Below are 13,982 nucleotides of genomic sequence, written 5' to 3' on the forward strand. Positions count from 1 at the left end.
TTCGAGCAAAATTGAAGAAGTTATGAAAATTTGGGAGACGGTTCGCCCAAAGGTACGGTAGAGTCGTTCAAGTCATGGACATTTCAGAAATCGCGCACGGAATTGATCGTTTACGTTAAGCGATATGTCAACATCGGTACGTAAGTTAAGAAGACATGATTTGAAGGTTATGAGGCCGATAGAACCGTGCCTTGGGTCACGGCATAGTCTATCAACAACGGAGTCGAATGCTGGTCGTCGTCCTTGTGGGCTATAAACGACATGTACGAGCTCCAAGACAGACAGGACCCCATGACCGCAAGTTCTAAGCACACATTGCATGAGATGATTGTACTTGGGAGTGTTGGCTATACCTCGAATAAACGGAATGGGCAAATAGAACGAGCCGAGGACGAGTACAGACAGAGCTGTGCTGCCTTTGACAGCTGCCCATAGATCGTGCATCAGCTTGGCTTGGATGCGAGTGCTCAATTTGGCGCTGTGGTCATCTACAAGCCATCGATCAGGGTCTACAACACATACACATGCCATGATCATTCTTGTTACCTTTGGCAGCGATGTGCGCCGCCAAGAAGCAGGCGAGGGATACCGGGCCAACGACGACAAGCTGGAGCCCCAGACGCGTCATGGTTCCACGAAGGGTTTGAGATTGAACCAAGGACGACGCATGCACTCCAAATCGTTCGCGCAGGGGAATGTACAAGCCGCCAACGGCCGCGGAAACGGCGAGGCGGCGGGTGTCGAAAGGTCGTTCTTCTGCAATTACTTGGCGAACAAAATCACCCGCCCCCAACGACAGCAGACCCACAAGGATCCGACCTGCCACTCCCTTACGGGTGGCGTGTTGCGAAGTGGCCGCCGACACCGAGGCGGCTTGAAACAACGAGCTTGACGACGACGCTCGCATGTTCACTGAATGCGTGTGCTGCACAGTAAAGCCGATGCGGCGCCGCGTCGGGACTTGCGGCTTGGTCACTTGCTGGCGCACGGCTCTGAGCATGTTTGTTGCGGAGTGAGAATCGACAGGGTATGTATTTTTGGGTTGCTGTTGGACGAGGAATGATGGTCATGACATCACCAAAAGTAAACTTCAACCGACGTGTTTGAAATCCATTCCAAACATCAACTCGAATACAAATGTCAAGATATTGTCGAATAAAACGTATTCTCAGACGTTTGAAACCCCTCTGTCACCGAAACTCTGACGTGGCGTGGCCAGAACACGTGTTTCTGGATGATGATCATCATCGAAACCAACATCGACGGCACCGGTCGGTTCTCTGGCTCGGCCATGCTATCTATCGATGCTACAGTACCTACATGGCTACGTCAAGAGCGCCAGCCAGCCAATGACGTCGACCAACGGTACTTTCGTCGCGGTATATATACCACACCATTGACTGGCCTCCACCAACCACCACATACAAACATCTTGGTCCATGGGCAGCAGTTTGCTATCGTCGCATCACGTTTGGGTGTGGCCCTTGTCAACATGTACTGTACAGTACGTTGTTTGCATAGATATTGTCAAGTCGATTCGTATTTGGATTGGGGTATGAGGAGTTCCTAATCGACAGTCAATCAACCGACCAATCAAAAGCCAGAACACTGTGAACTACGTAGTACTTCACAGTGTTCTGGTTTTTGATCTGAAATACTGGTACAGTGCTAGCCATACTGGTACATGAAAGTTACTACAACAGTTTTCACACTATTTGAAGTTACATACCTCTGTATGATGCACGTCATCTAAAAAACTTCCAACTGGCCAAATCGAAGAGTGGAGGTTTTATTATTTAACGTACAATTAATGTAGTTAAACCCAAAAACTAAATTATATACTCCTACTCATCGTTGTTGTATTGAATAGTAGAGTGTTAAAAAGGATCAAATACTGTAGATTCGAAAGCTATTTGGCGAAATGACTCTCAAGTCCAAATTACAATACTATTAAGAGCATCTCCAACGGTAAATTCTAACCTATTGCTAAAGCATAGGTTAAAGTCAAACTTCGTTTTTACAGTTGCTATTTTGGCACTATCCGGACTTTTTAGAAATTTCGTCTCGCAGAATTTCTATTTTCGCGTGAAATAGCAACAAACCCTCCGGATAGAGCAAGAGTTTCTATTCTACTCGAAGTACATCCGTAACTTCGAATTGAAATAGAAATAAAAACGTCGTTGGAGATGCTCTAATAGTTAATTCGTTGGCATTGCTGCTTTAATACTTGTACTGTAGACAACGAGTCCAGACGTTCGCTACAGGTTCTACTGGTTGATCTATCTCCGTGCATCAAGCAACGTTGCTTTTAACAACAGGTCGTAGTCCTTTCGAGCCGCCATCGGGGGACTGCAATGTACAGGACTGTAGTACTTACTACTAGCAGTATTAGTCCACCAATTCTATCTATGTATCCTGCTCTAGTATTCCGTGTTTACGAGATGTGTCTTGATCGACGTCGGGGCACGGGCGTCCACGCGACTTCAAACGGTCGGTGCGCGTCCGGGTCGACCCCTTCGTCGTACTTGAGGTACACGGTGGGGGTCGTGTTTCGCTGGAGGTCGTCGGCTTTTTCCTTTTCTCGATTGGCTCGAAGGGTCTTGGTGAGGGGGTTGGTCACAAATACCTTGGTCGTGGTGGGCTGGTACTTTTGCTTGGCTTTGCCCACGAACGGCAGCTCGTGTTTGGGGTCGGGGCGGCTGTCCAAGTACGTTGTGAGCCTATCGACGACCACCGCCGCCTCTTCGAACGAGTTGAACGCGAGCTCAAGCGTTCCCTTGGTCACAAACAGGTCGGGGAGGGCACTGCCGCCCAACGTAATGATCAGGTCGTCGCCGAGAGCTGCCTGGATGTGACGGTGTACGTCGTGGATTTGCGTACAAAACGGAATCGAATGGATGGTCACGACGTTGCGCACGTCCGGCGCCGTCGAGAAGGTCGCGCGCACTTCCTCGGCGCCGTTGACCATGACCCCAAAGATCTTGAGCGCCGGATGCAGCGCTCGCTGTTGCGCCGATTCCGATTCAAACTCGACCACGCACTGCGACGTCGAGTGCCGTTCGCTTGCGACCACATGCTGCATCTTGGCCGCTGTCTTTTCCGCTTCCTTCCCCGCATCAACATCGCGGGTCGGTTGATCAGGCTCCTTGTTGGCTTTCCTGGACACGCGCTTCTTCTTGGGTTTCTTGTCGGTTGGCGTGTCGTCGTCGGCGGCGGCTGCATCGGTGGTCGCGTCGGTGGCGGGTGGCGGTTCCACCGGTGCCAACTCGGCGCGCGGTTCGTCAAACATCCACAGCCGCGCGATCGGTCCTATGTTTTGAAACGTATGGCGCACCGTATCGACGGTGATTTTCGGTGGCAAGTTGTGGTAAAACACAGTGCGGCGCCGGTCCCACGAGCTGGGCAAGTCGCGTAGGGGGGCGTCCACGCTCTCATTGTCGTCTGGTTTGACGGACGTTCGGGTCAGCGTGGCCGTGGTGCGGATGAGCCGGCCGCGATTCAGGACCCGCAACCGACACACGTTGAGCGCCTCCAGCGTCAGGTCGTTGTGGACGCGGCCGAGGCTGTCGACGAGGAGGCGCCGCGCGGCTTCGGGGATCTGCTTGGGGAGGCCGTCGGCAACGTCCCCGAGGAATATCTCCACCGACGAATCAAAGTTGGACCTCCACGTGAGTTTGTGTCGCACATACCTACAACATTGCATATTCATATGTTATATAATGTACACATTGTCGCAGTTTTGGTGTGCATGCAGGTTGTCGTAATCGTCTTTATACTCAATCTCCAACCATTTCACTTGTATCACATTGGTATCATCCACATTTCAAGGATTTATATATATATATTATATATAGTATGAATTTGCTCAATTGTCCCCATTCGGTCACAAATGTCGCCGTGGGCTTGCAGAAATCACAAAGATAAAAAAGGAAACAATATTGTGCTTTCGAGTGACATTTCGTGTTGTGGCGTGGTTTCTCGTTGGAATTTAAATCGATTTGATTGGCTACTTAAGAAGAGCTCAAAATTATTAGCCAATCAAAACCTTCTCAATAAAATTCAACCAATCAGATCGATTGTGGATCGGTTTGGTCGGCGCGATGCGATTCCCAAATTTGTACCAAATCGACAATAAACAGCGACAAGTAATTTATAGACAGACCAATGGGAGCGGTTTTCGTGACCGAATTTCAATGTCCATCGGCTGCGTGATTCGATTGGAAAAGCAATAATAGATAGATATGTACTCAACCAAACTGAATATTATTCGAAGCTAATCCTGAACTATATACCCATCATCTAGAACTGTATCACATCCATAAAATATATTCAAGTTCGATGGTGATGCTATTTTATTTCCAACACGTACCGGCCATAGAATGCATGAAACTCCCGGTCGTCCAGCACCGTGGCCAAGTTGAGCGCCGTCGTGAGCAGCGCTCGGCGCATCGCGTCCGACTTGTTGGCCATCGTGCGATCGAGCACTTCTTCGTCGAGGCCGCGGATGTAAATGTGGCTCGTGCGCATGCGCGCATCTAGGAGGAGGCGGATGGCGGCGTCGCTGCGGTGCCGATGGTGGACAAGGTCTGCGGCAAAGCCTTCGGCGGCTTGGATGTTGGGTAGATGGACGCGGCCAGACGACAAGTACTCGACCACCGACGCCACCCACGTGTCGTGGGTTTCGTGGTTGTTTGTGTGTCGGCGGTGGTTCGTACTACTAGTATTACTAGTAGTCGTCGTCGGCGCAACGACGACGTGGCACGTGTTTTGAAACTCACATACGAGGAGGTGCAATATGTCTCGATGGGCTTTGGCCATTTTCACGTACGCGACCATAACGCTAAGCAACTTTTCCACGTCGTGATGGCTTAGGTCGCCGTGGCGGCGTACGTTTGCCAGCAACGCCTTGGCATCGTCCAGATCGCGGTCAAACTCGGCGAGGTCGTCCTCCAACGTGAGCGCGATCCATTCATTGTCGTCCGGCTTTAAGCAGCTGTCATTGCGGTCTCTGGGGACATGCAGCAAGCCTGCGTACGACACCATGGCGTCCCAGCCTTTGGCCTGGAGTAGCCGCAGCATCTGGCGCTTTACAAACGGCAACGTCGAGTTCGGGACCCGGGCCAGTGTCGTGGAGCATGCGCGCTTGCAATGCACGAGGATTACGGCGCACAGGTCGTGGTAGAGGGGGTGGTCTGGATGCAGGAGCGACGCCGTGTCCATCGCGGCTTTCTCAGAGTCTTTCCCACACAGAAACGCCCGCAGGTATGTGTATTCGTCGGCGTGGTCGGCTTGCATCATGATCTCCAAACTGCCAAAGAACTTGGCCACCGAGTACCGCGTCGGGCGGGGGTTGGTCGTGTACGAGCTCAACTTGCGCAACACCTTGTTGGTCTCGCGCTCGCCCATGGTGCGCCGGATGCGGCACAGCACGCGCTCCGCCATGAGGGTGGCTTCTTCGCGCAGTTCCTCGCGGATCTCGTCGCCTGGCTCCTCGACATACTCGTTCTTGTAGTGGGGAAACCCCATGCGCAACGCATTGCTCTCGACGTCGTAGTTCATGTCCGTGTGGACGCTGTGGAACGGATGCAGTGCCTCTTCTAGCAGCGGCACGGCATTTGTGGACTCGCCATCATTAGCAGTTGACGCGTCGTGGTGGAGCACGGAGGTGCTGCTTGAATGAGGAAGGTGCACGAGCGGTGTGATGGTGCTCGAGTTGCCTGCATCCTTGCGGTAGATCGATGACGTTCTCGGTGGCTGGGGTGGCTTCTCGCGCTTGTGGTCCCATGTGCTAAACAAACTATGATGGAGTACTGATTGCATCGGCCTCCATAGGTGCTGCTGCCTAGGTCGCGTGAACGAAGGTACGACACGCGTCCCTGCTCGCAACATGATTGTCCTTGGTGGTGGCGGCAATGGTGGAGGTCAAAGATACAAAATAGTAGCATCATAATAAAAAAGAAATTCCAATTACCATTCATTTCGATACAACACGCAAGCTTACCACTTCAACATTGAAAATAAAATTCTTCATATTTTTGGCACCAACGAAATTCAATGGTTGCCGCTGCGAATGTGTATTGGTGTCGACAGTGCACACTAATTTATATTTCATCTACAACACGATATAGTGTAAACAATCTACTTGGTGTTGAACATGGGCCTTATATAGTGTGATAGCTTGATTTCAAAAACCTTGCCGAGAAGGATGCCGACGTTCACGACCTCGGACTCTTGCGTGTTGGCGTATGAGGACACCGGAGCGCATGCGGAGGATGGGACGCAACTGCCCGTGCTTCTTCTCCTTCATGGATGGAGCGGCAGCCGTCGCTACTTTTCCCGCAACGTGCCACTAATGCAGCCGCACCTTCGGGTGATTTGCCTGGACCTTCGCTTCCACGGCGAGTCGCAAGGCACGGCGTACGGCATGCACATTGCCCGCCTCGCTGTGGACGTGCACGAGTTCATCACCGTGGGATTGAAGCTATCGGCGCCGGTGACCCTTCTCGGGACGTCGATGGGCTGCGCCGTGATCTGGAGCTTGTTTGAACTGTTTGGCACGTCGTTGGCTCGACAAGCCATCTTTGTCGACCAGGTGCCGCTTCAGAACCGCCGTGACGACTGGGCTTTGCACAGCTACGGGTGCTACGACGAAGCGAGCTTGCAGGCGTTGGAGACGACGTTGACCTCGAACCTGGCCTCCGTGGCGCAAGGCAACTTGGCCAGCTGTCTTGTTCGTCCTAACGACGTGCCGCCCGCCGTGCTGGACCATCTCGCAGGCGACGTCCTTCGATGCAACCCCACGGCGTTGGCTACGTTGATGCGTGATCACACGCAGATCGACTGGCGATCACTCCTCCCGACGATCACCATCCCATGTCTCAACATCGTCGGCGGACCGCAGAACAAGGTGTTTCCCATGGATGGCGCGTTGCACGTGGGTCGGTTGCTTCCGCATTGCGTTAACGTCGTTTTTGAATCGTGTGGCCATTGGCTGTATCTGGAACAGCCGGACGAGTTCAGTGCGTTGGTGACGTCGTTTGTACGAACCGGGAACGTTGCTCGAACGTTCTTAGACGATGCGCAAAAGCCCAATGCGGCCATTTACGTCGTGGACAAGTAGGTAAACAAGCGCACATAACATGCAATTTCGTTCAGACTCTATTGAAACTAACTTGATGTGAAGACATCGCATGCTGCCATTGGAGAAAGGAATTCCTCGCCGCGTCGTCCGCGTCGTGTGCATCTCAGACACGCACGGAAAGCACGACCTCATGGAGATCCCGCCCGGAGATATTCTCATCCATGCAGGAGACTTTACCAATATTGGGACCCACAACCAACTGCGCCGGTTTGCGTCGTGGCTGGCGGCGCTCCCGCATCCTCACAAGGTTGTCGTGGCGGGCAACCACGAGTACTCGCTGGATGCATATTGGTACATCAAAGGGGGCGGTCGTAAACGGCACAAACAGTTCCAGGACCCCGCGATATCCCGTCAGATTCTCACGGACGTGTGCACGTACGTCGAGAATGGTGTCGTGGAAGTGCTGGGGGTGCGCATATACGGATCGCCAAACTCGCCCATCATACCTGGCTGCACCATGTACGCAAAAGACCTACATTCAGAAGGAAAAAAAGCATGGAGTGTTGGTGATGAAAGAGGATCTGTGGTAGGGCGTTCAACTTACGACCGGGAAACGAATCCACAGCACATTGGCAGGCCGTGCCGGACAACGTGGACATCCTCGTGACGCATACTCCGCCGCATGGTATCCTGGACATGAACTTTCGAGGGCAAACCTGTGGCGACGAAGCGTTGATGGACGAGGTGCTTAGTCGGATCCGACCTCGATTCCATGTGTTTGGACACATCCACGAAGGCCATGGCACCGTCGAGATGGACGGAACGACCTTTGTCAATGCTTCTTCGTGCAACCTCCGGCATCAACCACACAACACTCCCATTGAGTTTGACATATCCGTGGCCTTGCCATTGTAGTAGACATCGACGAACGGAACTCAACGTGAAAATGATGGTTTTTGTGCCGGTGAAATCGCTGGGTTCATTTTGATGTCCTTTGAAACATTACGGTACAATTTATTATATTATACAGTTTATTGCATGTACACTTTACCACAAATACATTCGATACCTGTATAAATCGAGTTTTACAAATATAAATGTACAGAACTTATACGTGAGCACAGTCAAAAATGATCATCATTCCCATTGTTTTTCGTGGATAAAACAGCTGTCATTCCTATTTAGGACCTTTGGGGGCTCTAATTTGAAAATTTGTACTTCGAAGTATTCAAAAGTACTCCTAATGTGTGGAAGGTTCACTTATTTGGAGGAGATACCCTAATTTCACACCTGAAATGTCCAACGTGCAATCACTTTCGGACAGAGGTAGTACATATTGCGCTTTTCGCTATTATTGTTGTGTTTATTGACAGTGAATAAAGAATCGACACAGCCAAATATGTACCGTAAAGTCACACACTAATTTGACATTGATGATGGTTTCCTGCAATCTGATTGGCTAAATCCTTTAGCCGATTCTACTGTTTTACCTGCACAGAAGAATCGGCTAAAGGATTTAGCCAAGCCGATTCTTCTGTTTGACCGGTACAGAAGAATCGGCTAAAGAATTTAGCCAATCAGATTGCAGGAAACCATCATCAATGTCAAATTAGAGTGTGACTTCAATTAGTGTGATACCCTGCTCAGGACAACTTTTTTTATGGTACAAAATTCAGTAAGTTACAAAGAATCGATCGATCGATTTGGCGATTCAGCACAAAAGTCCACATTTTGGGTAAAAGGACAATAACATGTGGACTTGACAGCTGGTTCGAGAATCCACTTGAGTCAGATTTTAAGCTTATTCAATGTAAGGGATACAATTTTGAAGATGAACATTAGGACTGGGCCAATTGTTGGGCCAAACTACACTAATCGATGGTTGGTAGAAAATTGCTCATTAGTGCAAATTGATTGGCTAGGACATTCTCAAGTTACATTTGCGGATTCTACTCGGAAGCACTGTACAGTACAGTAGAATCGATTGTACAATTCGTCAATCGATTCTACACATGCTACCTCGAAGTTCGTAGTAGTGTTATAAATTCAGAATATACTTCGAAGTAAATCAAATGAAAAATCATATTAACAGTAAACTATACTCCAATATGAATATCAAGTTGAACTATTCGGCGCTACTTTATCCAAGTCAATGTTTCTTACATATTGAAATCATCCGACCTACAGCATTTGGATATATTCCGTCGAAGATTGATGGGGCAAGTTGTGAGTTGCTGTCTTGGCACTGCGGACACCGAGCCAAGCCACGTGTTCAAGCGCAGCGCCAGAGCGCCGGAACAAGTGCCTTCGACACCTAGTATGTCCGACTCGCACTTCTACCAGTCGCTAGGCGAACACGAAATGTTTGGCAACGCGAGCAGTCGGGTCTCCCACGACGGCGACCTTGTCGATTCTCTCCTCTCCAAGAAACGAGCTACCACGATGGACTCGGTGACTTCATCGACGCCTCGCACGCCGTATATGTCTCGGTTCTTTGATTCGTTTGTGGCGACCCCGCGAGTCCCTGGTGTCTCTGCCGCAGCCACGTCTGTCCAAAGTGGGTCCAGCATTGGCGGTATTCCGACTCTGCCGTATGACGACGATGCAGACGACGAAAGGCCAGATCACGTCGCGTCCTCCGTGAGTACTGACGATACATTAGAAGAACAACCTGCCGTGGACGACAGTCCGCCCGACGCCGCCACCAGCCAAGATGGCGACAGCAGCAACAACAACACCGACCCGACTTTGCCAGATGTGCTGTCCATCAAGACTCGCACCGTCCATTCGTTCTCGTCATCTTCGGAGCACTCGATCGAGTCCAACAACCAGGACGATACCCCTCCCGGTCCATTCACAGTCACAGTCAAGCGGTTCTTTCCCATCGAAGACAAGTTTGAGTTCTCCGTGACCGTGTTTGACGACGAATTGCTGAACGCCGGCCGCAACTTCGACATCATTCGCGATCGGCTCCAAGTGGCCAAGTTCAACGACGCGCTGGAATCCCATGCCGCCGCCGTCGGCGTCGGCTGCCCGTCGTTGCCGTACACGAAGAAGCAGGACCGACAGCACGGCCGCGCCCTCATGGACGCGTACGTCCAAGCCATCATGCAGACCCCCGCACTGCGCGATGCGCGTATCACCCTCAAGTACTTTCACATCCTGAAAGCGACCACGCCGTCATCATTGCCGTCATTGTCATCCAAGGAGATGAAGAAACCCACAGCCGACAAACCCCTGACCGCCGCCGCCCGCCACGTGTCTGGCGGCGCCAGAAAAGGCGCGACCCTTCCGCACACATGATGATGTTCAAACTTAGATGACGATATATACACTATGAATATATATATATATATATATACATACTTCGAAGTATATACTATGCATACACTACTAAAACACTTACCTTTAGGCACCATGTAGTAATTAACAGTAAACTTGAACGATTTAGTTTTAAATATTTCATTTGAATCATTTTATGGATTCAAATGAAATAAATAAGAACTAGAAAATATTCCTCGTAATAAGTCTGAATGCCACCGAATATTTGACGTCAAATAATATTCTGACAGAGAATTAATTCCCTTTTCAAATGGGAGGTGAGAAAATATTTTCAAAATGTTTTGATGTGACCTCTGGATGCCATCACGGAATGAGAACTAGTATTATTGATAGAATATCATGTTGGTAATAATTGGACAGTTGCAGTTCAATAAAAATTCTATTAGAAAACAGTAAAAATTCGACGGATTATGTCACTTTATATATGTCAGAACACACAAAAGATGTGGTTTGAAAAATTGTCATAATATTTCTGAAAAGTTGCAAAAAGAGGTGTTTTCTGAGATTTTTTGTACTGTTATTATGGTGAATTTTAAAAAATAATATAAATGACAGGTCAACATGCTTGGGGGGCGACGGCATCCGCAATGTGGAAGAAGGCGAGGGTAATGGGGGCGCTTCGAACGGCGGGGATCGCAAGCAGATGGTCGAGGAAGTCTTGCATGAACGAGCACGAGTTGGAGTCACTCGCGGCTGTCTTGACAAGGCCGAGGCCAGCCTTGGGCGGGAAAGGCGGCAGCTGGGTGGAAGTGGCCCGTTGGTGGTGATGGAGCTTCTGCAGTTTCGCGTAGAACACCTTGCACGCATGACGAGTACGCATCACATTAACGGGAACAGCGCGGCCGTGAATGTTCACGCTGAAGTCGTACACGCTGCCGGTGAGGTGGGGGGTGAAGTGTTGCACCGTGACGACGTACAAGTTCACCCGAGCTGCTTCTCCCACAACCAACGACGTCGTTGTGGGGTCTTTGTCCGTAGGGAGTAAGCGCCGGGTACAATTGGATCGTCCGTACGATGGTCTTGACGGAAGAGTGTCGGTAAGCATATCGGATGTGCTTCGGGATCTCTGAGTCACGAGAATGGCAGGGACGGGCTCTGGCCGTTGCACGATATCGTCCTCGCAAGGATGAATTTCGTTGGTGGTGGTATTTGAAGGGGTTCCTTGACTGTCTTCGCAGACGATAGCTGTAGGCACAAGAGTGGTTTCAACCTCCGGGTCGTTCGAAGTAGTAGTCGGACAGGAATCGTGTGTGATTGCAGACGGAGCAACGACGTGTTGTTGTGATTTTCGCGATACGACGGGGGTGTACATGAGCGTGTACAACCCGTCTCCGTCCATACAGCCTCCATCCTTGCCCTTGGGGTGCCGCGGGGACTCTGCTCCATGGAGCATCCCAAAGCAGCAGCTCACAACTTGTCCCATCTTGTTGCTTGTCGAGTTGAGAACTTTGAAAAAATGCGTCCAAAAGAAAGATCGCCACACGGCGCCAAGGGTTTTTGTACAGTGTACGTAAAAACCGATTGCAATTGACGTTTTATTGACGTGTTGAAGTGGGCATTTCTCGTTGGAATTAAATTACAGCTGACTAGATATGCCAAGATGTCGGATTCCAACCAACGATACAAATAGAACACGTTTAAACGTTATTTAATCCTGGATTTTAAAGACATACAAACAACAAGTATAGGATTGCCCAATTAGTAAAAATGACAGCTAACGTTCAATATCTGTGAAGTATCATTGACGTGATTGCGGCCCAACGACGATGGGGCAAGTAACGAGTTGGTGCCTTGGAGATGATGAACACGATCATGTGTTGACATCCCTGAAGGAGGACAGGGCGTCCACGAGGACAGCTGCGTCCAGCGGAGCATCACAGGCAACGGGGTCTGACCAGAACGAGCAGACTGCGATTTACCGGTCACGTCCCAAAGCGATCATGTCGTCAGGTCCGATGTATGCGGCGGGGACTTTTGAAAACAAATACGCGCTCAAGTCCGTCATCGGTAGGCACATATGAACATGTCTTGGAAGGATGGTGGCATGGGCAAACCAACCGCCATGGTGACACGACGATGTAGGCAACGGCAGCACGTCCATTTGTCACTTGTGCGAGGAGAAGGCGACCAAGAAGCATTTTGCATGCAAGGTCATCGACAAGCGCGCGATCCAGAGCAAGAGCGACGACTTGCTCGATCAATTCCAGGTACATTGAGCCCCTCATCAAGGGTTGACCACGACTAGTTACTTCTTGCAGGTGGAAATCCAAGTGCTGCAATCCCTCGACCACCCCAACATCATCCACATGGAGGACGTGTACCAGACGGATACCCGCATTTGCATGGTCACGGAACTCATGGAAGGCGGCGAGCTCTTCGACTACGTCGTGCAAAAGGGGTACCCAATCCTTTGCCTCCCGACATCATCTCACGACGTTCTCCCTTGGTTGTAGGACATTGTCCGAGGTTGAAGCGAGCTGCTTGGTGCGCAAAATCACGTCCGCCATCGCGTACATGCATGCGTGTGGCGTGGTGCATCGCGACCTCAAGCCAGGTCCGTTCCCTCGCTTTAACGACACATGGTTAAGCTGACATGTAGAAAATGTCTTATTGACGTCGCCATCCCCGAATGCCGAGATCAAAATCATCGACTTTGGCCTTGCGAAACTTCTCCACGACAGCCAAACGCGATCATTTCTAGGCACACGGGTACTATTCAATTGGCAATATTCTATTGGTTGGAAAAAACACTGTCTAGGCGAAATATATATATATCCATTTGTTGCTGATATATTATATATCATGGACGTGCTATGTATGGGTAGGGCTACCTCGCCCCGGAAATGCTTCGCCGGCAGTCGTACAGCAAGTCCATCGATGTATGGGCGCTTGGTGTGATTGTGTACGTGTTACTCTGTGGATGCCTTCCCTTCAACGACGACGGCAGCAAAATCACGAGTGACAAGGCTGCTCGGGTACGACTAATATCTATATTTTTCATCATATTTTTATATATATATATATTATAAAATATCACACGGGTAGGCCAAGTTTGGTCTGCGGTTTCCACGGTGGGCCAGCGGGTTGTCTGACAGTGCCAAGGACTTGCTGCGGCATTTGCTAGGTACGTATATATATATATCGTAGCTGATATGGATCAGTGCATACAGTTGACATGAGAGTAGAAGTCGACTCGGAGAAGCGATACACGGCAGAACAAGCGTGCCTTCATCCGTGGGTTACTGGCCAGCGCACGCCCAACCAGTTCCTCGAATCGCCCAACTACCTCAAGTCCATCAAGCAACGCCATCAGGCGGTGGTCGCCGACGCGGTTGCCGCCGCGAACCAATCGCCGGCCACGGACACGACGCTCCTCCCGGGTCTGCACAGTCGGCGGCTGTCGCACTGATTGAATACGATCATATATTTCTTCGTTAAGTGACGACAAGGGTTGGATATATTTGATAGTTGAATAGTAATTGGGAATCTGTCGGGTCTGACAGTAGAAAGCAACAGGAGTTGTAGTAATATATATATATACGCAGGGTAGGCTTGTCCA

The 13,982-nt window shown here is 50.2% G+C and overlaps 6 protein-coding genes across 9 annotated transcripts; 3 read left to right on the plus strand and 3 right to left on the minus strand.

The window, feature by feature from the left end:
* Nucleotides 1–86: 86 nt before the first annotated feature.
* Nucleotides 87–1,057, minus strand: H257_05305 (hypothetical protein). The gene is made up of 3 exons (XM_009830137.1): nucleotides 547–1,057; nucleotides 354–488; nucleotides 87–304 (listed from the first exon to the last, which is right to left on the minus strand). Exons 1-3 carry the CDS (start codon nucleotides 998–1,000, stop codon nucleotides 168–170), a joined length of 726 nt encoding a protein of 241 aa, XP_009828439.1. The 5' UTR covers nucleotides 1,001–1,057; the 3' UTR covers nucleotides 87–167.
* Nucleotides 1,058–2,350: 1,293 nt separating this feature from the next.
* Nucleotides 2,351–5,918, minus strand: H257_05306 (hypothetical protein). The gene is made up of 2 exons (XM_009830138.1): nucleotides 4,370–5,918; nucleotides 2,351–3,689 (listed from the first exon to the last, which is right to left on the minus strand). Exons 1-2 carry the CDS (start codon nucleotides 5,887–5,889, stop codon nucleotides 2,435–2,437), a joined length of 2,775 nt encoding a protein of 924 aa, XP_009828440.1. The 5' UTR covers nucleotides 5,890–5,918; the 3' UTR covers nucleotides 2,351–2,434.
* A 264-nt stretch (nucleotides 5,919–6,182) lies between these two features.
* Nucleotides 6,183–8,107, plus strand: H257_05307 (hypothetical protein). Its single transcript, XM_009830139.1, has 3 exons — nucleotides 6,183–7,116; nucleotides 7,184–7,600; nucleotides 7,672–8,107. The coding sequence occupies exons 1-3, from the start codon at nucleotides 6,206–6,208 to the stop codon at nucleotides 7,994–7,996; spliced, it is 1,653 nt and encodes a 550-aa protein (XP_009828441.1). The 5' UTR covers nucleotides 6,183–6,205; the 3' UTR covers nucleotides 7,997–8,107.
* A 1,152-nt stretch (nucleotides 8,108–9,259) lies between these two features.
* H257_05308 (hypothetical protein) lies at nucleotides 9,260–10,423 on the minus strand. The gene has a single exon (XM_009830140.1). It carries the CDS (start codon nucleotides 10,189–10,191, stop codon nucleotides 9,706–9,708), a length of 486 nt encoding a protein of 161 aa, XP_009828442.1. The 5' UTR covers nucleotides 10,192–10,423; the 3' UTR covers nucleotides 9,260–9,705.
* Nucleotides 10,424–10,920: 497 nt separating this feature from the next.
* H257_05309 (hypothetical protein) lies at nucleotides 10,921–11,883 on the plus strand. The gene has a single exon (XM_009830141.1). It carries the CDS (start codon nucleotides 11,067–11,069, stop codon nucleotides 11,406–11,408), a length of 342 nt encoding a protein of 113 aa, XP_009828443.1. The 5' UTR covers nucleotides 10,921–11,066; the 3' UTR covers nucleotides 11,409–11,883.
* A 277-nt stretch (nucleotides 11,884–12,160) lies between these two features.
* H257_05310 (CAMK/CAMK1 protein kinase) lies at nucleotides 12,161–13,931 on the plus strand. 4 transcript variants are annotated; one of them, XM_009830143.1, is made up of 8 exons: nucleotides 12,161–12,430; nucleotides 12,506–12,630; nucleotides 12,669–12,821; nucleotides 12,877–12,977; nucleotides 13,023–13,132; nucleotides 13,249–13,398; nucleotides 13,469–13,547; nucleotides 13,609–13,931. In XM_009830143.1, exons 1-8 carry the CDS (start codon nucleotides 12,383–12,385, stop codon nucleotides 13,830–13,832), a joined length of 990 nt encoding a protein of 329 aa, XP_009828445.1. In that variant the 5' UTR covers nucleotides 12,161–12,382; the 3' UTR covers nucleotides 13,833–13,931. The 4 variants fall into 4 exon arrangements, with proteins under 4 accessions (XP_009828445.1, XP_009828444.1, XP_009828447.1 ...); XM_009830142.1 differs by having other exon boundaries at nucleotides 12,682–12,821; XM_009830145.1 differs by having other exon boundaries at nucleotides 12,682–12,821; nucleotides 13,023–13,398.
* The last annotated feature ends 51 nt before the right edge of the window (nucleotides 13,932–13,982 follow it).

Source organism: Aphanomyces astaci, assembly GCF_000520075.1.
Source record: "Aphanomyces astaci strain APO3 unplaced genomic scaffold supercont1.10, whole genome shotgun sequence".
NCBI classification, from domain to species: domain Eukaryota; phylum Oomycota; class Saprolegniomycetes; order Saprolegniales; family Verrucalvaceae; genus Aphanomyces; species Aphanomyces astaci.

What these genes read in the sequence shown, in the direction of transcription:
- H257_05306 (XM_009830138.1), bottom strand. Translation starts at nt 5,889, where the DNA reads ATGTTGCGAGCAGGGACGCGTGTCGTACCTTCGTTCACGCGACCTAGG. An exon ending in TTTCATGCATTCTATGGCCG is followed by an intron (nt 3,690 to 4,369) that starts GTACGTGTTGGA and finishes GCAATGTTGTAG; the next exon opens with GTATGTGCGACACAAACTCA.
- H257_05307 (XM_009830139.1), top strand. Translation starts at nt 6,206, where the DNA reads ATGCCGACGTTCACGACCTCGGACTCTTGCGTGTTGGCGTATGAGGAC. An exon ending in GCCATTTACGTCGTGGACAA is followed by an intron (nt 7,117 to 7,183) that starts GTAGGTAAACAA and finishes CTTGATGTGAAG; the next exon opens with ACATCGCATGCTGCCATTGG. An exon ending in ATCATACCTGGCTGCACCAT is followed by an intron (nt 7,601 to 7,671) that starts GTACGCAAAAGA and finishes GATCTGTGGTAG; the next exon opens with GGCGTTCAACTTACGACCGG.
- H257_05308 (XM_009830140.1), bottom strand. Translation starts at nt 10,191, where the DNA reads ATGATGGCTTGGACGTACGCGTCCATGAGGGCGCGGCCGTGCTGTCGG.
- H257_05310 (XM_009830142.1), top strand. Translation starts at nt 12,190, where the DNA reads ATGGGGCAAGTAACGAGTTGGTGCCTTGGAGATGATGAACACGATCAT. An exon ending in ACTTGCTCGATCAATTCCAG is followed by an intron (nt 12,631 to 12,681) that starts GTACATTGAGCC and finishes TACTTCTTGCAG; the next exon opens with GTGGAAATCCAAGTGCTGCA. An exon ending in GCATCGCGACCTCAAGCCAG is followed by an intron (nt 12,978 to 13,022) that starts GTCCGTTCCCTC and finishes GCTGACATGTAG; the next exon opens with AAAATGTCTTATTGACGTCG.
- H257_05305 (XM_009830137.1), bottom strand. Translation starts at nt 1,000, where the DNA reads ATGCTCAGAGCCGTGCGCCAGCAAGTGACCAAGCCGCAAGTCCCGACG. An exon ending in GGCGCACATCGCTGCCAAAG is followed by an intron (nt 489 to 546) that starts GTAACAAGAATG and finishes GATGGCTTGTAG; the next exon opens with ATGACCACAGCGCCAAATTG. An exon ending in GCCCATTCCGTTTATTCGAG is followed by an intron (nt 305 to 353) that starts GTATAGCCAACA and finishes ATGTGTGCTTAG; the next exon opens with AACTTGCGGTCATGGGGTCC.
- H257_05309 (XM_009830141.1), top strand. Translation starts at nt 11,067, where the DNA reads ATGGTCGAGGAAGTCTTGCATGAACGAGCACGAGTTGGAGTCACTCGC.